Below are 24,311 nucleotides of genomic sequence, written 5' to 3' on the forward strand. Positions count from 1 at the left end.
AGTGCTGGCAGTACTGTGCAAGCAGTCGATAAGAGCTCACTGCAGTTAACAAAGTAAAATATTGATTTTTTCAAGCTAGGTGTGTGTCACGATTTTTTGCTGGCTCAAGCCAAATCCTAGGTGAATTGAGAGTAGTCTATTTATGTTGGGGGCACAGAATTTCGAGGAAAAAATTATAAGAAAAACCATCTTGAGTCAAAGAGAGCACACATGTCAAATTTGGTGAAATTTGGTTGGAAATTGTAGGAGTAGAAGTGGATCACATAACACACACAGACAGACAACTTGCCTTTTAAGATATAAGATATATATATATATATTAGGTTGTCAAGAAAGTTCTTGCAGAATACTTAATTTTGGTTTTAAATGATGTATTTTCAAATTAATGTTCGTTAAATTACTTCGACTTTATATATCATTTTAAAGCCTGTTTCTCACTCTATCTTATCATAGGCCATTTTTTCCGGAACGTTGAATACAACATGGGCAAAAAGCCAATTCGCACAATTTTCTTATTCCAGTTCAAGCTAGGCCGAAAAGCTGCTGAAACAGCTTGCAATATCATCGATGCATTTGGCCCAGGAACCACTAGTGAACATACAGCACAATGGTAGTAACCATGACAAGAGTTTTGAAGATGATAAGCGTAGTGGTTAGCCATCGGATGTTGACAACACTCAACTAAGAGCCTTAGTGGAAGCCAGTCCATGCACAACTGTTCGAGAGCTTGCTTCTGAATTAGACGTAACATATACAACAATTTCCAACCACTTGAAAGAGATTGGAAAAACAAGAATACTTGAGAAATGGGTGCCGCTTGAATTGAACGACAACCAAAAAAAAACGCCATTTCGAAGTGTCATCTTCCCTTATTTTACACCATAAGAACGACCCATTTCTCGACTGGATTGTGACTTGTGATGAAAAGTGGGTTCTTTACGACAACAGGTGACACTCAGCTCAGTTGTTGGATGCCAATGAAGCTCCACAGCACTTCCCAAAGCCAAAGTTGCACCAAAAGAAGGTCACAGTGACTGTTTGGTGGTCTGCAGCCGGTCTCATCCACCACAGTTTTTTGGATCCAGGCGAAATTATTATGGGAGAGAAGTACTGTCAACAAATGGATAAAGTGCATAAGAAACTCTGACAACAGCAGCCAGTATTGGTCAATAGAAAAGGACCAATTCTCCATGACAACACTTGCCACACGTTGCATAACTGAGCCTGCAGAAGTTGAACAAATTGGGCTATGAAACTCTACCTCATCCACCATACTCACCATACCTCTCGTCTACCGACTACCACTTTTTCAAGCATATCAACAACTTTCTGCTTGAGAAATGCTTAAAAAACCAAGATGATGCCAAACACACCTTCAACGACTTCATTGACACCAGAACGCAGGATTTTTACGCTACTGGCATAAATAAACTTGTTTCGCATTGGCAAAAGTGTGTTGATTCTGATGGTGTGTATTTTGATTAATAAAGTTTGGTTTAAGCCGAGATATGTGCATCTGAATTTAAAGGTTAAAAACCTCAAGAACTTTCTTGACAACCTAATATATATATATATATATATATATATATAAAAATTAATAATAAATATTAGGGAATAAATCCAAATTTACAGGGAAAAATCAGATTTAGGATTGAATCCAATTTTATAGTAAAATATTATATTATATTAAATTAGAGACAAAACCACTATTATGCAAATCAAACAAAGAAAGACTTAAGCCAATACATAAAATAATTTATATGAATTTAGAAATTTAACAATTATAATTGTATATTATAATTTATAATTGTTAAATTTCTAAATTTATATAAATTATTTTATGTATTGGCTTAAGTCTTTCTTTGTTTGATTTGCATAATAGTGGTTTTGTCTCTAATTTAATATAACATATATATATATATATATAATATATATATATATATATATATAGAGAGAGAGAGAGAGAGAGAGAGAATGCAAAGAAAGTCAAGATGACTGCCGTTTTGCAGCCAACATCATGCAAAAAGTATTTATTTTAGTGTATAATAAATTACTCTACATGTTACATCCATGCCATCTGTCCTCTTTGAAAACCATGCCCATGTCATATCACAACACTAAGACAGAACTATTTCACCTCAGTTGGCCCTGCTCTCCTTAACATCAGATCAAGACACATAAAAGAAGAAAAAGATCTCATAACATTCAAACAGTTCCAGGATGAATATCTCTAATAAATTCCAGAGAAACCACCTACACCGGATGTACTTCTGCAAACAATAACTCTTTACTCAAATAAGCAGTCCAAGAATGACTGTAATATGAAAACATCATTAAATATCTTTTCCAGTGGTGCTTATAAATTAGTCATGGCCTAGGTCAATTCTGGCCAAACCTTATCTAGTGTGTGTGTGTTAATAACACCTAGGAGGTGCTTTTTCCATTCACCAAAGTGAATGGAGCTTTGGCCAGGAGGAATTGATGTCATCAGATGATATCTAAAGTTCATCAGGTGCTGTCGGTGGGTCAGCAGAGGTGGCCAAATCACTGCTGTACATCTCCTGCCTTCCAGCTTAACTCCTCTCTCTTGCTCCAAAGCCAACAAGAGGCCCTTTCAGCTGCCTCTCCCATCCTGTGCACAGCCACCCTTCACTCCTTTCCTTTCATTCCAATGGCTGTAAGCGTTTTCCATGCTGAGTAAGTAGGGAACCTCCTATATATATATATATATTGAAGGCTGATCTCAAAAGACTGAACCTTATGAAGGAGATGACAGAGGACTGAGATACGTGGCACATTGCTGTACTCAAGAAGACCTGCCCACCACAACCAAATTAAGATCCTAAAAACCAAGGTGCCATGAGAAAAGATTTGGTATGGGTGCTGGTGCCACGTAAAACGCACTGGTGCTGGTGCCACTGAAAATGCACTGGTGATGGTGTCATGTGAAAAGCACTCAGTACACTCTGTAGAGTGGTTGGCATTAGGAACGGCATCCATCTGTAGAAACGCCAAAACAGACTTCGGAATTGGGTGTGGGCCCTGGCCTTGCCAGTTCCTGTCAAGTTGTCCAACTCATGCCAACATGGAAAATGGACATTAAAGGATGATGATATACATACATACACACACATATATATATATATACACAGACACACAACAGGCTTCCACACAGTTTCTGTCTGTAAATTCATTTACAAGGCACGCAGTGGGACTGAACCAAAACCATGTGGTTGCAAAACAAGCTTCTTAACTACATCTCTATGCTTAGAATTTGTTGATTAAATTTAACCCTCTATGAATCACTGGTCCATATTTTATACCATCTGCTGCAAGGAGTGAAAAATGCAAAAGTCAATTACAGTAAATTTGAAGCAGAAACGGTGAAATAGTTGAAATAATTACACTTAAACGTTGTTCTGTAGTTTTATTAGCAAATTAACTATGGGTCATATGAAGCATCTCAAGAATGTAACTTCTGAGCCCCACAAGCTAAATGTTATTATGTTGGCTAACTATAGAGACAGAAAAACATCTGACATATGTATAATGTATTGTTTCATTGTTCGAATTGCATCAGTGTTTTGGTTTGTCATTAAATAGGGGTGTGGCATTTAGTTATGTCGGCTGCATAAAATTGGTGCACGTTCGCATTAGAATTTTTTCTTGTAAAAATACTAAAAGCCAACAGCTGTTGCCAAAGTAACTATCTTTTGGGGTGATATAGAATACCAGTGAGTGGGTTGTGACGTTTAAAGTTAGAATTAAAGAAGTAGTAGCAGCAGTAGTAGTGGTGGTGGAGAGATTAGTAAGCGTTTGTAACGTTGGTTTAAAGGTGATGTCTGGTTGATAGCTGCAAAGGAAGGTAGATTGGATGACTGTCTGTTGTGAAATAAATAAATAAAAGAACAAACTAAGTAGTTGCCTCGGGTGTTGGCTTGGCGATGCTTTCTTTTCTTTGTTCTTCTTTTCTTTTTTTTTTTTACTCTTATGACAGGTAAACAATAAAAGAGACTGATGCTGTTGGATCTTAGAATTTTCGCTCGGCAGCCTTTGCACATACATGTGCACCTCTCCAAGACAAACGAGGGCTGACTTAATCCAAGATATTGATGCTAGTTGGCAAAAAAACTGATAATGTTCAACCGCTGGTAAGCCGGAGCATTTGTAGTGAGGAAAAAAAAAAAAAAAGAAAATCACTAAAAAAAAAGGGAAAAATTCAAAAATTGAAGTATTAAGCAGATGTTAAAAGATAAAATATAAATCATAATAGTTTTATTATATCTTTTATAAACAAGCACAAAGTCACGAAGTGTTTTGCCCAGGGACAAGAAATAAAAATATTAATAATCGTCACTGGATGCGTAAACGGCAGCACCTTCTCCGCCATCATATCTTTCGGCTGGGCAAACTGATATCATTATAATTAGTAGTAGTAGTATAATTAATATTATCTGTCATCGTCTAAACCTTTGTTAGTAATATCACGTAGTTGTCTTCTTCAGATGTCTAGCTGGCTGGCTTTAGTTCGGCCGCATCATGTAGTAATAATATAAGTAAGTACATGATGTCTAGCACACACGTTTTACCAGAGTAGGAGAGAGAGAGAGTGAGAGAGAAACAGAGAGAAGATATATAGAGAGAGGGGGAGGGAGAAAGAGAAAGCGAACTAGTGAGCAGGAGCGCGTACATAAATTTATAATATAATATATATATACATATATAGTGAAGTCCTGAGAGGAGGGACGGACACTTTGGCTGAGTAGACTGTTAAGTGTGGAGGTGAAGAAAACCAGCCAGCAACCATGGTGTTCGAATCGTTTGTTGTTGAGTTAATGAACAAATTTCTCGGCGATTATGTCGAAAATCTGGATAGATCGCAGTTACAACTTGGAATATGGGGCGGTAAGTGAAGACAAAACCTTACTTTCTTTTTTAATTTAACCCTTTGCGGGCTTTCATTTTGTATACACACATACGCATTGTGTGTGTATATATAAATATACACACAGTACGGATTGTAGTCGGTATGCATATTATCGTGTTTCTAGGCTCAACTATCAACATACATAGGGTTCCATTTTCGAAAATAACAATACGTTCTGCGATTCTGCAGCTCTTCTACTCATTTCCCTATCCTAACCCCATATTTTTTTTTTTACTATTCCCTTGCATTTATTTGTCTCAAGAGTATCTCTGTTGTTGTTTCGAAAAAATCCTCGTATCATCTAGATTTCATGAATTTATGGCTCTTTTTCGTTTATTTATTATTATAAGAAAGTGTATGGAAAATATTTTGGCTTGTATGAGTTAATAGTAATAATAATAATGATAATAATAGCGATATTAATAATATTGTTATTGTTTTGAGTCACCTGCCTAAAAAATATAATCTAAATATATTGAATATTCATAGAAGAAAACTGAAAATATGCCGGAGTCTTGTTTATTTTATTAGAGAACCTCCCCCTTTTCGTCTACTTGACAATGATTCGCTTTCACTATTTCACTACTTTCGTTTATATATATAATAGGTATATACACATATATATACATAGTGTGTGTGTATATCTATCTATCTATATATCTATCTATTTATATGTATATATCTATATGTATATATGTATGTATCTATGTATATATCAAAGTTAACATCTGTCTTGAGTCTAAAGGCTTATTAGGCTGGAGGTCTATCCCTAGTTTCCAATGTTTAAGCGATTCGAAATATAAGAATCTCTGCTGATCAGGATACAAGCCCGTAGCAAGATTAACCCCCTAATTGCTGCTGGTACCCACACATACTCACGCACAGACAAATTCTCTCACTCTGTATATGCATGTCTGTACGTCTGTGTGTGAACCTATAATATATATATATATATATATATCGCCATACTTTTGTTATATATGTTAATATTTAGCAGAAGTAACAAGGTGATTAAAGTTCCAAGAGTTTTCGTGCCTTAGCGCTTATCAACTTTGGTAAGTGCCAATACACGAAACTCTGAGACCTTGAGTAACTCTGTTCTGCTAAATATTAATAAAGAAATATACATATACTTATATTTTGAGCAATATTTTGCCTATTTGCATTACCATACCAATATATGCATATTATGTGTGACTATATATGGTCTTAGGGTACCAGTTTATAGGAACATGGTCAAGCCACACATATGTATATGAACATGTGTATATATATGTGCGTATGTATGTATATATATATATATATCATCATCATCATCGTTTATATATATATATGAATGAATACATCGTAGAGTGTGAAGACTTTAATATTTCGTGATACAAGGCGACTGCACTCAAGTTGGTACCATGATAAAATCCACTGAATATTCTCTGTAAAAGTGGAAATGAAACATCAGTGTCGTAAGATCCTTCTAGTCTTGTTGTCGACATGCCAATCCTTCTAGTACTGGTGCCATAATAAAATAAACCCAGACATTCTGTAAAGTGGTTGGTGACAGGAGGGGCATCCAGCCATGGAAAGGAAGTCAAAAGAAAGAAATGAAGCATATGAATGAAGTGTGTGGTCCTCCAACCTTTCCAGGAGGACAGTAGCTCTTGAATAAGAAGTGACACGAGTTGTGATGACTTGTCTAATCCATGTGAGCATAGAAAGATGTAAATGATAAGATGATATATAGGTGTGTGTGTGTGTATATATATAAATTGTGTGTATGCATATGTATATATGTATGAAAATGTAAAGGTTATATACACCTATGTATGAAAAAATATATATATACTTATGTGCATGTGTGTATGCATGTGTGCGTATATGTCTATACATGTGTATGCATATGTTTGCATATATGTATGTATATATTTATATACGTATATATATATACATGCATACACATATGCATGCATATGTGTACATTCATATGCATGCATGTATATATATATATATGCTTGCATATGCATGTATATATGTACGTGCATATGTATATAGATGTATATGTGTGCATGTATATATGTATGTGCATAGATGTATATGTGTGCATGTATATATGTGCATATGTGTATAGATGTATATGTGTGCATTTATATATGTATGTGCATATATGTGTATAGATGTATATATGTATGTGCATATATGCGTATGTATATATATGTGTGTGTGTGTGTATGTAATGTATGCACTGTGACACACACACACATCACTAAGTGTATGACAGTATTTGTGTAAGGTAATGTTAGATGCATGCACTATCGTGGTACACTTTATAGGTCCTTTTTCTCTGCCACCTAATTATTATATACCTTAACAGTATATTATTTAACTTCATACTACATATTGTTTTCTATTAACTACTGCAATGCGCTATTGTGTGTGTGTGTGTGTTGGTTGTACATGTTTGGTTGCATGCATTTGTGTGCTTATATAAGTGAATATAATAATGTACATCATTTTCTATATTTGCCATTAGTGTGAACATTATTTTATATTACAATAACATCATTATAGTGATTTTATATTGATTTCTTATATGGGCACAACATTTCAGATTTATGAGATAGGTAATATGGGAACGGGTAACAAGAATCCTTTATTTTCCCACAAAATATGAAAAAAGAAAAAAATTCAATAAATTGTTCGTTATGCATGTGTCGCACAATTGTAATACTTGTCTCTAATTTCATTTACATACATTTTAGACATTCATTGAAAATTCCCTACTACCTCTTCCACCAAATATATAATTGCATTTTGACTGCAGTTTGTTGTCAATAAATCTGTCAAGCGTCAGTAATTGATAGTTTATTGCCTGTTGTTTAACTCTGGGTCAACACTACCTGAGTAGACCTGTGATCAGAAGTATCTTAGTTATATTTACGTCACCATGTTAGGACCATGTAGGGTTACTTTATCTAATTTTTGCTTATTCAACATTTTAAGGTATGGTTTGAAGCAGATTTGACTGCTATTTCTAGCAGATCGAACGCCAGCATTGGAGGTTTCTGCCTTGGCTGTTGTTATTGCTGATATTTCTGTCCTTGAAGCAATTATCTGTTTGTCCAATGTTTGTTTAGCCCACCCCATACTAAATAAACTATCTTGTTTGTTTCCATTATCACTTTCTTGTATCTGACCGCTTTCTTCTTTTCTCTTTCTTCACCCCGAATGAGTTTTATTTCTCTTATTACACGTTTAGCTGCCGGTTACACACTTCCTTACTAAAATAGCTCATTTATATATATATATATATATATATATATATATATATATATATACACACGCACACAAACACTGGAAGTTGGTGAAAACTTTCTGATTGCTTAAAAATAAAATCTCTTTTCGTTGCAAGCCATCAATTGCTAATATTATATCTATTTGCACGCACTATTCACACACACTTATGTGTGTGTTGTACGATATTATTTAATAGTTTTATCATTCATTTTCCACCCAACAAACTTTTGCTTAATGTCGGTTAATAACTCGATTAAAGAAGAATTGTCTATTATAATTCCCAAACTTGTCTAAAGAAGCACCTACAAGCAGACAAATTCTTTACTCCCGGCTTATATATAATTTCTTTTCAAGCTACAACTATTGTAGTTGTTTTCACTATAAAACTAGGCGAAAAATTTGTTTGTTTTGCACTCCGAAGTTGCCGGCTAATTCACTTTTCTTTTAAGATTAAAAAGAAAAAAAAGTTGCTTCTTCTGCAGTCTAAATTAAGTTATTTCCTGCATCTTTGACACTAATTCTTAACCCTCAAATTTCAAGATATATTCAGACATTCATTTCTTTTTACCATCGGACTATTATGCAAGAAGACCCAACTATCCTGCACATGATGCCGGTTGTATTAAATAAATAAATGAAAAGGTAAATTTGTCCTCAACTAATTTGGTAAAGCATATAATGATGGTGGTGATTATAGCGGCGAGTTGGTTAAACAATTTAGTGGTGGGATATCAATGAATATTTAATCTTTATGCAGTATATTTAAGCTAAACCACTCTGATCGCCCTTTTCATTCAATTCGGCATGCTAGCGAAGAAAATATTAGTCAGTTGCACAATGTTTGCTGCAGGCTGCCGCAGTGAACTCTATCCACCCCGATTCCACTCTTTTACAGCCGGGTGCAATTGTCTGTTAAGCGTTGGCCATGGATACAGTCAGTATACAGCACAGGTCACAGATCACTAACTACCGGTTCTTCGTCTGTAAAGCATATGCTAATGTGATTATGGGGAACCACTATGCGGTTGCTGAGTTAACACCGGTGATTTTTTTCAGCAGCGGGTCACAGCTTTTTTTTTTCTACTCCGTGACTTTAATCTTACACGACCGTATCTTTTTAAATACTAAAATAGAAAAAAAAAATCTATAAACTTAATAAATCAACATCTGACACTTTTATTGCAAATATTCCTAATTTTTTTTTTTTTGTAGTCATTATTGTTAGGCCTTATACCTATGGCATATTGTATAAAATTCATGAACATCTTAGCATTTTATCCAATATTTCGAAGTGAAAGATTCTGTATTCGTAATGCATAGGTTTGGGAACCGCTGCTTTAGAAATAGCATTCTCATCTATTTTAAATCACACCATACCATCTTAGACAACATAGTCCTTGAAATTCAAAATGATCAGACCTGGCTTTGATCATAAGAGCGACTCGATCTGGTTTGACCAAGCTCGCCCCATCCTCGATGAAACCCACCATATCGTATATCTTAACCACTAACATGTCCCATTAGTTTTATTTTCTATTTTTAATTTCGGAATTATTATTTATATTTGTAAACTAAATATTTTATGATCAATTAATTTCATGTAGCTGTTACCCATATTGTTTTTTTGTTTTTTTTTAGTTCTGATGCTGTTTGGTCATTCATCAACAATGTCGCATCTTAGCATTCTTTTGTGCAATGCGAAAAAAAAAAATGAATTTGTTCTTTTGAAAATATTACTTGCAATAATAGATGTTTATTTCTCAGATATTTATTTCTTTTATATTTTGATTACTCAACTGAAAAGTTTGGTTTCTTTTTAATGATGGTATAATAACCATAGTTAGTATCTTAAAACTTTCACTTTAGTTTGAAAGTGTATAGAGGTGGGAAGTAGTAAATATATACTCGATCACTTTCTGTCATTGATTTTTATTATTGATGTCTCTCTCATTAGTCATTTTTTATGCTTTGTCACTGTTAACATACACACACAGATGTGTGTGTATGTGTGCATACATGCATCTATGCATTATTTCTGTTCACTATATTGACTGGTAGCTTGGTGTGAAAAGGATAATGAGCTAAATTGTATTACAATATCATCTTCAGTTTCCTGCACCTCTTTTCACAATTACATATTTCTATTGGAAAAATAGATTTTATTTTATTATATATTTCACAATTACATACATATTGAATAGTTGCTTAGGTTGCTTGTATAAATGTTATTTCTAGAATATCTGGTATTAGTTTCCAATCCATTTTATTGATTTTTGAAACAAAATTGTTTAAAAACAAATGTCAGGAAAATTTTTTTTTTTTTATAGGAATTATTAATATATTCATTATTATTATATAGATATTGTTTAATTTTCCTCTCCCTGTGTTAAAATCATTCTAATTAATAAGCTTCTGGTTAATTTCAGTGAATGTAAAATTGTTTATATTCTGAAGGTACCAAAGGATACAAAAGTCCAGTGTTCAAGCTTACAATATATATATTAAGCTCTAATGAATCCCAGGATTTTAGTTAATTCCTTACATCTCTACAAGATATCTAAACTGCAGCTGATGCTGCATTAATTTTACATATGAAAATCTGTTGTTATAGCTAGGTCAGCTGGCAGCATCTTTGGAATCTTGGATTAATAGTGATTATATAATCATCACTATCATCGTTTTATGTCCTCTTTTTCAGGCCATTATGAGTTGGATAGGACTTTTCCAAGCCGTGTTTTTTGATGGTTGGATGCCAACTATTTTAGTTGCCTCTAACAGTACACATTGGATACAAGTTAGCGTGTTGGATTGTTGGTTCTTAAAAGATTGCTGTTACGTTCCATGTGGTTACTGCCGTTCGTTATTACACTGTTGCAGTGTATTCGTTTGTCTTTAAGGATATAACATCTGGTAACGAAGATCGTTCAAAACTCACATTGGTTATTTGACAATTTCTGCGGCATGGAAAATCTATTAGCTGCTGTAGTACAGCTTTAAGAGAAGCAAAAGGAACAACTACAACAATTAGTAATAATAATAATAATAATAATAATGAAATTATTGTATACAGTGCTCTGGTGCACTACAACTTGTCAAAAGTGCATATAAAGCATATGCAGTAATGTACAAATGTCTGGAAAGCGAACAGAATAATGAAGGACTTCAACCAGTTATAGAGATCATCTCTTACACCCATTACAGAGAGTTTCACCATAAGTCTTTTGTGTGGCACAGAATTAAAAATCTTTGCAAAGTCCAGGTAAACAACATCCACCCAGAAGCTGCCATCAGTGATTCAGGTAATGTCTTCAAGAAACTCGATGAGTTGATTACAGCAGCTGGAGTTAGGAATAAATCCAAATTGTGATAGCTGGATGAGGCTGTGAGACTTCCAGAAGTTCCAGAGGGTTTCTCTGACACAGGATTCCATCAGTTTGGCGATGCAGCTAGTAAGACTAACAGGGTGATAGTTGACAGGTGATGTGCGGTCACCTTTTTTGAACAGAGGGATAACACTGGCAGTTTTCCACTGCTCTGGAGTAACACCATTGTCAAGACAGAATTGAAAGAATAGTGAAAGTTGGTTCAGAAGAAAGTATCCACAGCATTTGAGAAGTAGGTATATAACACCCTCAAGACCAGGAGAGGCATAGTTACGTTTATTCTTAAGGTGGCGTTGTAGCATTGCTGGTGTAAATTTCATAGTAGTTATAGAGTCCAGTGATGGAGATGGAACATTTTGATCTTCGACAGTAAAGATGCCTGCATAGCATCCAGCAATAATTTCTGCACTTTCTTTGGGATTGTCAGTAATCTGGCCTGTGTGGAGATTGCGAAGGGGACCAACTGGAGAGTAGGTCTCTGCTTTGAATGTGCATACTTCCAGAACACTTTGCTGTCAGGGTTGGTTGCTATGCGCTGTTCGAATCCAAGCACTGCCTTTTTTATCATCTGCTTGAGACGGTTGGATGATCTATTGCACTTTTTCCTGTTAATCTCTGATTTGTGCATTTTGTATTCATGTTCAGCATTACGGCTTTCTTTCCTGGCAAGTCGGACTGCTGCAGTCTCCCAAATTGCACTATTGGGAGGTTTTTGTGCTTGTGTGGTACCGATGCTGCACATGCTGTCCATATTGAATTCAGAATGTTTTGAAGTATAGTGTTCACATCTCCATAGACATAAAATTCAAGCTAGTTTGGGCATTGCACCTCAGTACAATAAGAGTTCCAGTCTGCTTTATTCCAATCAAAGCGGGCAGTTTGAAGATGGTTGTGTTTTTTGTTACAACCAATCAGAGACAAGTCGGCCATGATCAAGGAATGATCAGAGTGACCTAAAGGTTCTTCAGTAGTGACACTAATAATTAATTTTAAAACAAAAAGTGCTAATGTTGTCAGAAGCTGGGACACAAGGGTTCTCATGTAGAACAAGACTAACATAGCTCAAACGTAAAAAGTTCTAAGGTGTTTTCAGTGGAGAGTGATTGCAATGGAAAAACAAGAAAATTCATGCATGTAAAAATAAATGATGTGAATACCAAATTACAGTTAAACACAGGTAATAATACTTGATTATAAATGTGGATATTGGGGAAAAAATTGGTGAACTGAGATTACATAAAACATAGCATGTGGTGTAACGAACGATAAATTACATTTCATGGGCAGAATGTGTATCGATATCACATTTTGAGGAGAGACATTTGAAGCAAAATTATTTGTTGTGGATAATACAATGAATCTGTTTGGCACAGATTGGTTAGAACTATTTGATTTATGGCACCTCCCCATAAATCTTTACTGCAATAACATAAATGGTTGTCCCATTAAAAACAAGTCTTCGGAAGAACTGAAGAAAATATTAAAAAAATATTCCTACTAGCGTTATCAAAGGATTTAGGTTTATGCAGAAAGATGGAAGCCTATTTCCAAGTAAGTTATAATACTGTACCTGTATTTGAAGCAAACAGAAAAGTACTGTTTGCAGAAAATGAAACCGTAACTGAGGTGTTAGACAGACTCAAAAAGAGTGGAGTCCTCAAAAGGGTGGATTACTCAAAGTGGGCGGTACCCACGGTATGTATTAAAAAAAAAATAATAAGATTAGGCTGCATGCCGATTTCTCTACAGGATTGAATAACTATTTAAAAACATACCACCATCCACTCCCAACTGCAGAGGACATTTTTTCAAAGTTAAATGATGGAAAAGTCTTTTCTGAATTACATCTGTCTGAGAACCATTTACAGATAAAAGCAAATGAAAAATGCTCAAAGTATTTGACAATAAATACATGCAGAGGATTATACAGATACACATGATTACCTTTTGGATTAAAAGTGGCACCAGCAATATTCCAGCAAATCATGGATACTATGTTATGTGATTGTGAATTTACAATCCCATACTTGGACAATATTTTTTTATCAAGAGTAATTCTCATGAACAGCATGTGGAACACATAAAAGCTTTCTTTAAGAAAATTAAAGTTTTCAGGTTCACTTTGAGTGAAGAAAAATGGGAATTCTTTTTATCCCAAATTAAGTACTTAGGGCAAATGATTGATAACAGATTGATAACATCTTGACCCACCGAGGGCAGACGCAATAAGGAATAAGCTTGCGCCGACAAATATTCTAAATTTACAAGCATTTCTTGGGCTGGCAAACTACTACCAAAACTACATTCCTAATATGCACAAATTAAGAGCTCCATTGAACAACTTATTAAAAAAAAGGAGTAAAGTGGAATTGAAGAAATAGAAAAAAATTCTAATCTCAGACCTGTTCTTGGACATCATTGTAGCATCTGATGCTTCCAAGCACAGATTAGGTGCAGTTCTACTTCATAAATATGAAGACGGAAGTACAAAACCAGTGGTTCATGTTTCGTGCTCGCTAAAAGCTGCAGAGAAAAGATGTAGTGAAATTGAAAAGGAGACGCTAGCAATTATTTTTGCAGTTAAAAAATTTCACAGGTTTCTGCATGGAAGTATTCTGTGAAATATTCGATGTACTGGTACCAAAAGTAATACAGTCCTGTAGAACCAGTATGAGAAAAGAAAGCAGACCGAACACCTTGAGATAATGCCCAAGCAAAAGAGATACTAAAATAAATAAATAAATAAATAAATTTCTTTATTCCTTTGGAATCTCAAAAGGGAGATGTGTAAGAGTATGACGTCCCCTGGTGAGAATGAACTGGACCACTACATAGCAGTCTGAGTAAGTGAGGTAGTTTGTGCTAGTTCCACAGTTTGTATGTTAACAGTTCAAAGTTTTCAAGTTGGATTGTTGGTTCTTAAAAGATTGTTACATTCTGTGTGGTTACTGCCATTTGTTTCAATTATATTATTACACTGTTGCAGTATATTCGTTTATTCTTAAGGATATAACAGTTATATAGCATTCTAAATATTGGATGCAATTATATTGGCAGTTTGAGAAATATATATATATATATATAAATATATATTTTGCAATATATATATATCGCAAGATACTTGATGTGAATTTGTGTATTGAAACAAATTTTGTTGTCTTGGAAGAGTTTTTACACCAATAATAAAAAGACTTGCACAGGTTCAATTCCACTTCTTTATTGTTAGTCAATAGAATTGAACCTGTGCGCTTGTGTTATTTATTATTGGCATAATTACTCTCCCAAGACCCAACAAAATATACACACACTTCTAAGTTCCATATATCATAAACTCTATAGTCAGTTGTTTAGACATCATGGAAGCATTCTTAGGCAGAACACATTGATTCAGCCAGAAATATGTGCTGCTTTGGGAAGACTATCAAATGGGAAAACATTGTAATTTGCTGCTGAAAAGTTGCACATCCTTGTAAATAAAAGTAATTATCGTAATTTGTAGTTTTGGAGCAAGGTTGCAAGTTTTGGAAAAAACCAATACCCAATTAAATAAACTCTAGTACATAGCTGGTATTTACTTTATCAATGCCAGAATGATGAACAGTGAATTTGACTTTAGTGGGATTAGAATTGTTTTGTGAATTGCTACATGTCTTTTATTTAGCTGACATATCAAACCACTCAAAATTTAGGTGCTTCTGTTTTTATCGCTTTTGTTTGTTAAACCCTTTGGCATTGTCAAATGTAACGCTTATATATTCACATTGTTTTGAATTAATCATGCATTATCTCATAGCTTCAAGATTTTGATGATGTGATGAGGTTATGTTTAGAATGACATAGTATGGTAAGAGTGAGAGACCAGGTCTAGCTGGTTTGAAGATAAAACAAGTTGAGTATTTGGGCCAGATATGGTCATTTTAACCCTTTTGTTCCTGTATTTATTTTGAGATGCTCTGTGTCTCTTTCAATTACTTTAAATATAACAAAGAATTTAATAAAATAACTTAGTTATCATTCAGCTAGTGTTAGGAACATAAATTGTGACTAAAGTTTGGAAGATTTTAATTCAAAACTTATGAAAACAAGACATTTGTACTCAGAGCCAGAGCCGGTTTCGGCCAGGTTGGTAACGAAAGGGTTAAATACTAAAGGGTTAAAGATGTAAGTATATACTACAAAATATCTAGTCTGAACCTCTACTGTTTCTTCTACTAAAGATATAAAAAAGTCAACAATTTTGGAAGGAATTGAATTTTACTAGCTTAAATAGCAAATTTTACAAAGGTATTTTCCCAAAAATGACATGGGAGAAAAATTAACCATATGGTCATATGACAAATGAGAAAATCATTGTCACCACCATCATCATCATCGTTGTTTTAATGTTTACTCTTCCATGCTTGCATGAGTCAGGCAGAATTCAGTGAGGCAAATTTTCTATGGACAGATGCCTGCCCTGTTGATAACTCTCACTTATTTCCAAGCAAGATAATATTTTCACAAAGACCAAAACATTGTTTTCATGGAAGATTAACAATGAATGACGCCACTTGTATGATAGTGACACTATTTTACAACTATCATGTGATGTCAAGAGAAGGAGGCACATACACTCACATGAGCATAAAAAATAGATGTTTAAATGATGATGATGGGGATGATATATGTATATATGCAAAAAAAAAAAAAAAATGGTTTCTAGCATTGGCCATTTAGATTTTCCTTACTTCACTAATGTTGATAAAAAAATTGTCCCTCTTAGGTTCAGCCAGCTTATTGTTTATCACAGAAAAGCATACAGAATATGAGGTCATCTCTATGTTACTTTTTTTTTCTACGGATACATGCATACACACTCATATGCATGCACACACACATATGCATACACACACACTCATATGCATACACACACACACTCATGCATACACACACACACTCATATGCATACACAGACACACACTCATATGCATACATACACACGCATGTGCATACACACACACACACACATATGCATACACACATACACTCATATGCATACACACATACAGTCTCCAACACACACGTGTGTGTGTGTGTGTGTGTGTACCATGTGTGTATAAACATATATATATATATATATATATACATACATATAAATTTATATTTATTCAATAATTGATTATGAATAAATTTTGTCTTTTTTTTTTATTTCTTTGTGGCTTCACCTTAACTTCTCAAAAGAATAAATAAGCTACTAGAGGAAAGTTTGGGAATTACTGGTTTTATATAAGCAGGGCTTGAATCAATATATCCCATGGATATAAGCCTGCATGTCCATTCTTTCAACTTTATACAAAGGTGTTAGTGGCAAGAGCTGATGAATTCATGACTCATATAGAAAGGGCATTGTTAAGAATATTTCATTGTGTTCTTTTTATTTATCTAACTGGAAATCCAAGTCAATCCACACTCCAGTCATGGTGTGTGGATAAACACTTACTTGTTTGACTACTTAATGGTACTATTATGATATCTGCCCAATGAAATACCCCAATATTTTTTTTATTTGCTTAAATGTTTCCCTTTTTTAGCAATTAATATGATTCCCTTGTTGCTTCAATTTATCTTTTACTTGTTTCAGTCATTGGGTTGTGGCCACGCTGTGGCACTACCTTGGTGATTTTAGTGGAACAAATAGACTCCAATACTGTTTTTTTTTTTGTACTTTTATAAAACCTGGTACTTATTCTATCAGTCTCTTTTGCTAGCTTACAGGGATGTTAACTAGACATTACCAGCTATCAAGTGTTGAAGAGGGAAAACACACACACATTTATACGGCAGGCTTCTTTCAGTTTCCACCTACTAAATCCACTCGCAAAGTTTTGGTCAGTCCAGAGCTAAAGAAGACACTTGCCCAAGGTGCCACACAGTGAGACTGGACCCCAAACCACAAAGTTTGGAAGTAATCTTCTCATCCACACAGCCATACCTGCACCTAGTTTGAGATTTTGTCAAGCAATGATCCTAGTATTGTTCTGATGTTGGTAAAAGTACAATATATCTAAATATTTTTTATAATACTTAAATTCAATTTGAGAAATGAGCCTCAACTGCTTTACCAACCACATTACTATTTTAATATAAAAGACTAACCATTGTCATGAAAATTGTTAATACATTGTTGACTTTACAATAAGTCATTGTAAAAATACAATTGAGCTTTGGGAGTTACTATATTTATTTTTTTATTTTTTCAAGGAAAAATGTTAATTGAAGTCAGCCATAACAATATTTACTTCATTGTTATTACACCACAAATATTTTTTCATAGTAATTTTGTTTTCTTCCTTTGTTTTTCTACAAACTCTGATACTTTCTCTCTTATATAGAGTATAAATGTGTGTATAATGTGAATGTGTGTGTGTATGTATATGTGTGCATGTATATGTATTTACATGTATGTATGTATGTTTGTATGTGCTTATGCATATATGGATATATGTGTGTATACATACATATATATATATATATATACATTTGTGTATGTATGTATATATACATTTGTGTATGTATGTATATATACATTTGTGTATGTATGTATATATACATTTGTGTATGTATGTATATATACATTTGTGTATGTATGTATGTATACATTTGTGTATGTATGTGTATATATATACATACATATATACATACATACACACACATATATATATAGATGTATTTCTCCATTTTCTTATCTTGTATATATATATATATATATAATATGTACATACATACACATATATGTGTGTATATGTATATATATATATATATAAAAAAATTAGTATTTGGAAAGAAAACTTTGAGAATCTAGCAAGAAACTGTGCAGAGTGAAAGAGAGAGTGCTTTTTTTCCAGCTTCAAAATTCCCAAACCCAAAAGGTACAACATTCAAGAGCAGTTACGGGAAAACAGGGAAAGAAACCAACAGAACAACAGCCCGCCCACAAACCACCATCGTCCACATTGCGATTCTTCAGTTAGATCACATGCTGGTTTAATAAGCCATGCTTATTCTCATAGCCATATTGCTTTTGGTTGCCTGAGAACTCACATGAGGAGTCACCAGGTAAAATGAGTGAATTGTAAACATGGATGAATGGTAATAATAGTAATGTGAGTGTGTTGGTTGATTGTCTATCTAGCTAGATTTCTTTTTCTTGTCTTCTTGCTGAACATTCATACATCATATCAACCTGGGCAAAATGCTTTGTAAGCTCTCTGTTAGTACACGAGACTAACAATATTGTTTAGATTAGTAAAGAACTCTGTGTATTCTTGTGGCAGGATCCGAGGTTATAGTTCATCATTCTTTCTATATTGTAAGTCTGTGTAAACCTTCTCTTTCAGATATCCATGATTGAGATCTTTTTGTGTCCGGCCAATCAAAGTAGATTTCACACATGATGAGACAACTGCTCATACTGCAAGAGAAACAATGCAGTTGCTACCGCAGTGCTTTGGAGAGAGAATAATCCCCTGCTATGGCAATGTCAACTGGCCTTCACATTCCCTAGACTTGACTAGCCTGGATTTTTTTCTTGTGGGGATACCTGAAAGAGAGAGTTTACATCAGCAAATCACAGACCCTGGTGCTGCTGAATGTGAACATCAGTAGAGAAATCAGAGAACAGGGGTCTGAAACTCTTGAGAATGTTATGGTGCAAGTTTTGGAAAGAGCATGGGCATGTGAAGCCAAAAATGGCTGCCATTTAAGCGATGTCATTTTTCATATGTGATGTAGTGACTTGTGCATATTAATTTCCATTATGTCCTTTATATTGTATCAAAATTGCATGCATTTATTTGTAAAGTTAAGGAAGTTATTAAAAATTGAAACCCTGGGACACTCTGTATATATAGCCCTTCAACCTGTAACTACTTTGATAATTGCTAACGCACGAAACTCTTGAACTTTGAGTCACTCTGCAGCTTCTTTTAAATATTAATGTGTGGGCGTGTGTCTGTGTATGTGTTAGTTACTGTTGGCAAATACTAATATATTGGATGGGGGCAGTTACAATCTTTAAAAACCAGGAAATGGTCCACTTTTTCTTTTTTAATGGTTTGCAAAAAAAAATAATAATAAATAGAAACTCAATCCTATATGGGTGGTGCAACTAATATTTGTACTAGTACCGAAGTGGAATTCTAGTTAGACACTTTAACCACTTTAATGCAGCAGCTGCTACTCTCACATGATTGTCATAGGAAGTAGGAGTGAATGAGTTTCACTTTCTTAGAATTTCTTCAGAGGGTACCAGGGACATGTTTACAATAACTGAGTTTTGTTTCTAGATTTGGTTTCACAGCAGGGAATTTATAATGTTCAAAATGAATTTGAATATGACTCATTGCTTGAGTAATCTGAACTTGCAACATGTGTTATTAAGTTCTTTAAAATATTTTGTTTGAACTTTTTTTTTTTAACTTGTTAAACAGAACCTATCATCATCATCATCATTGTTTAACGTCCGTTTTCCTTGCTGGCATGGGTTGGACGGTTCAACTGGAGTCTGGGAAGCCAGGAGACTGCACCAGGCTCCAGTCTGATCTGGCAGTGTTTCTACAGCTGGATGCCCTTCCTAATGCCAACCACTCCGTGATTTTTGATATTTAGTAATGATAGTAGCTACAGCTGATTTAAAAGGTTGTTGGTGTTGTTATATAAAGAATGCTGCTAAGTTATGCTAGTTGTATTTTTATTTTATTCTTTTAGTTGTTTTAGTCTCTTGACTGCGGTCATGCTGGAGCACCGCCTTTAGTTGAACAAATTGACCCCAGGACTTATTCTTTTTGCCGAACTGCCAAGTTAAGGGGACATAAACACACCAACATCAGTTGTCAAGCAATGGTGGTGGGGTGGACAAACTTTCTCCCAGTAATAATTCTATTGGTTTCAAATTTTGGTACACGGCCAGGAATTATAGAAGTGTGGATTCAACTGGTACTTATTTTATTGACCCTAAGGATGAAAAGCAAAGCTAACCTCAGCAGAATTTGAACCCAGAATGTAAAAATGGACAAACTGCTGCTAGCCATTTTGCCTGGTGTGCTAACAATTCTGCTAGCTCACCACCTTAGTACTTATTTCATTGACTCAAGGCCAGCAATTTGAACTGTAGGGGTAAGTCAATTACACTAACCCCAGTGTTCAACTGTTACCCTTTTATCAAACCTGTAAGGATTTGAAGGCAAAGTTGACTTCGGTGGAATGTGACCTCAGTACATAAAGAACCAGAAGAAGTGCCACTAAGCATTTCGTTTGACTTGCCAATGATTCTACCAGTTCACTGCCTTAAATAATAAAAATGATGATAATGCATAAATAGATAGATCTTATTGGAATGTTTAGCCTGGCTATTGTGATAATTATAGCAGGTTAGAGGATCTTCTAAATTTTTTTTCAAATTTATGATCACTGTCCAAACTGTTTTATATCCAAAAATTCTCAAATTCTGAGAGCAAATTAACAGATTTGTGATATCTAAATTTTTAGAAAATCATCCAGGTGCTAATTAAATAATCTCAATAATCATAGAATATCATCTTCTGATTCACTTAAAATGGAAATCACATTGTCTACATTTTGGATTTATGCCATCTCTTTACTTAGTTATATTTCTTTCCTAATGGCAAATAATATTAAGATTTGGCAAATTCCTCCTACCACTATTAATAGACTTGTTACCTCATTTCTGCTATTCTTTTTCTCCCTCTCTTCCTCTCTCTCTCTCTCTAAACATCTATCTATCTCCTTCCCTGCTAACTCTTTAATTCTGTCTCCTGGTTTATCATAATAAATCTGATTTCTATTTTTACTTTGTCAGTTCGTGAATTACAAGAATGTGCTTTATCACAATAGATATTAATACATATTACTACATATATTTCACCTGAAGTCTTCCTTCCCTTCCTCATTCCAATCTGAGGTGTCGATAATAACTTTAGTATCACTGAAATATTTGGTATAGAACCATTTCTTTTAATATGGTTAAATCAAATCAAGAAGTTGTTCAGAATTTTATCAATTATTTCATCTGAATTATTTAAAAAAAAATATATTTAATTTCTATAATGCATAATTCTCTTTTTTTTTCTCACCTCCAAAATGCAAATAATTCAAGTTATTATTTTTCTTTGAAGATTTACTACAGTATATATCAAGCCAACTAGGGATGCTCTGTGTAGTTACAGAACCTGCTAGAAATAACAGCCATTTTTCTCTCAGTCACACTCTACCACCTTAAAAATGGAAGCACATACTGGGCAGTGTTAGAAGCATGCAAAAAAAAAAAAGTAGAATAACCATGGACAGATCATCTCTGAATATAGATCTCTTCAATCATGATTGATTCAGGTGGAGTAAGGTGGAGAAGATGAATGAAACCTGGAATATGTTTGTTGTAATTTTTTAAATTATTAGTCGAAAGAAGACAGTTCTACAGGTTTGAAATTGAAATTACAACCAGACTAGATGATGTTAAACTCTGCATCTAACAGCTAACTTTCTTAAATCCATCCCTTTTGACACCTGGCATCATTATCATATCTCTTTTGTATGTCTTTCAACTTTCAATCTATATTTAGATTCTTGTAGCTGATGTTCTCTTCTTCTTTTCATTGGTATATCTCTGGTCTATATTTAGACGTCTACAGCTGATGGTCTCTTCCACTCTTTTATTAACTGCTATAGCCGATGTGTGTCTGCCTTTCTCCTTCATACAATTAGTCTCTCTCTCTCTCTTCTCTCTCTCTCTCTCTAAACATCTATCTATCTCCTTCCCTGCTAACTCTTTAATTCTGTCTCCTGGTTTATCATAATAAATCTGATTTCTATTTTTACTTTGTCAGTTCGTGAATTACAAGAATGTGCTTTATCACAATAGATATTAATACATATTACTACATATATTTCACCTGAAGTCTTCCTTCCCTTCCTCATTCCAATCTGAGGTGTCGATAATAACTTTAGTATCACTGAAATATTTGGTATAGAACCATTTCTTTTAATATGGTTAAATCAAATCAAGAAGTTGTTCAGAATTTTATCAATTATTTCATCTGAATTATTTAAAAAAAAATATATTTAATTTCTATAATGCATAATTCTCTTTTTTTTTCTCACCTCCAAAATGCAAATAATTCAAGTTATTATTTTTCTTTGAAGATTTACTACAGTATATATCAAGCCAACTAGGGATGCTCTGTGTAGTTACAGAACCTGCTAGAAATAACAGCCATTTTTCTCTCAGTCACACTCTACCACCTTAAAAATGGAAGCACATACTGGGCAGTGTTAGAAGCATGCAAAAAAAAAAAAGTAGAATAACCATGGACAGATCATCTCTGAATATAGATCTCTTCAATCATGATTGATTCAGGTGGAGTAAGGTGGAGAAGATGAATGAAACCTGGAATATGTTTGTTGTAATTTTTTAAATTATTAGTCGAAAGAAGACAGTTCTACAGGTTTGAAATTGAAATTACAACCAGACTAGATGATGTTAAACTCTGCATCTAACAGCTAACTTTCTTAAATCCATCCCTTTTGACACCTGGCATCATTATCATATCTCTTTTGTATGTCTTTCAACTTTCAATCTATATTTAGATTCTTGTAGCTGATGTTCTCTTCTTCTTTTCATTGGTATATCTCTGGTCTATATTTAGACGTCTACAGCTGATGGTCTCTTCCACTCTTTTATTAACTGCTATAGCCGATGTGTGTCTGCCTTTCTCCTTCATACAATTAGTCTCTCTCTCTCTCTCTCTCTCTCTCTCTCTATCTTTCTCTCTATCTATCTATCTATCTCACTTTCTCTCTCTCTCTCTCCACATTATTAAAATCAATATTCCAAAGACCTCTCCTCTATCTTCCATTGTTGATCTGTCTCTAATTTATATTTATGCTAAGTACTGATTGTCTTATCACTACTTTGACAAGTACAGTGAAATCTATGCTTTACTGAGGAGGTTTAATGATATGGAAACATGTCCAGAGTTGTTTCCCATACTTACCAAAATATTGTTGTTTCCCATACTTAAAATATTAGTCAGAGATATTGCTGCCCTTTCTTCATTATATAACTATTTTGGATCTTTGGTGCAAACTTATTTATTTAAAAAAAAATTATACCATATAGCCTTGTTGATTACAGGTTTCCAAAGGGACAATTAGTAGGTTACTGCATTTCTAACAGTGAGAGTGATAAGGGTTTTTATAAGTTGATGCAGAACAAATATGTCAGAGGACTTTGTCTGTAAAGTGGTAATTTTTTTTCCACTGATGCTCATAATCTTTGTTGATATACATCGGCAAATGATACACACAAACATACACACACATACAAACATGTATGCATACATTCATCATCATCATTTAGCATCCACTTTCGATACTGGCATGGGTTAAACGGTTTGACTGGAACTGGTAAGCCGGATAGCTGCACCAGATTCCAGTCTGATTTTGCATGGTTTCTATAGCTGGATGCCCTTTCTAACACCAACCACTCCAAGAAACCAAATTGGTTACAACATTCTCATTAGATAGGGATGAAATTTCTTACCTGATTGTATAATGATGTTCTTACCTGATTGTGTAATGAGGAAAAACAAGCCAATATAGCAACATAGCCATAAGTGTCTCCAACAGAAGATGAAAGTTACAAATACTTAAGGACAGTG

The 24,311-nt window shown here is 34.2% G+C and overlaps 1 protein-coding gene across 1 annotated transcript in view; it reads left to right on the forward strand.

Moving 5' to 3' along the window:
• Positions 1 to 4,470: 4,470 nt before the first annotated feature.
• The window catches only part of LOC115219905 (vacuolar protein sorting-associated protein 13A), a 279,099-nt gene continuing 259,258 nt past the window's right edge, over positions 4,471 to 24,311 (forward strand). The window contains exon 1 of the mRNA XM_036509534.1: positions 4,471 to 4,905. Coding sequence (XP_036365427.1) covers positions 4,806 to 4,905 — 100 coding nt within the window. The 5' untranslated portion in view covers positions 4,471 to 4,805. The remainder of the gene's footprint in view (positions 4,906 to 24,311) is intronic.

Source organism: Octopus sinensis, linkage group LG15, assembly GCF_006345805.1.
Source record: "Octopus sinensis linkage group LG15, ASM634580v1, whole genome shotgun sequence".
Classification (NCBI taxonomy): domain Eukaryota; kingdom Metazoa; phylum Mollusca; class Cephalopoda; order Octopoda; family Octopodidae; genus Octopus; species Octopus sinensis.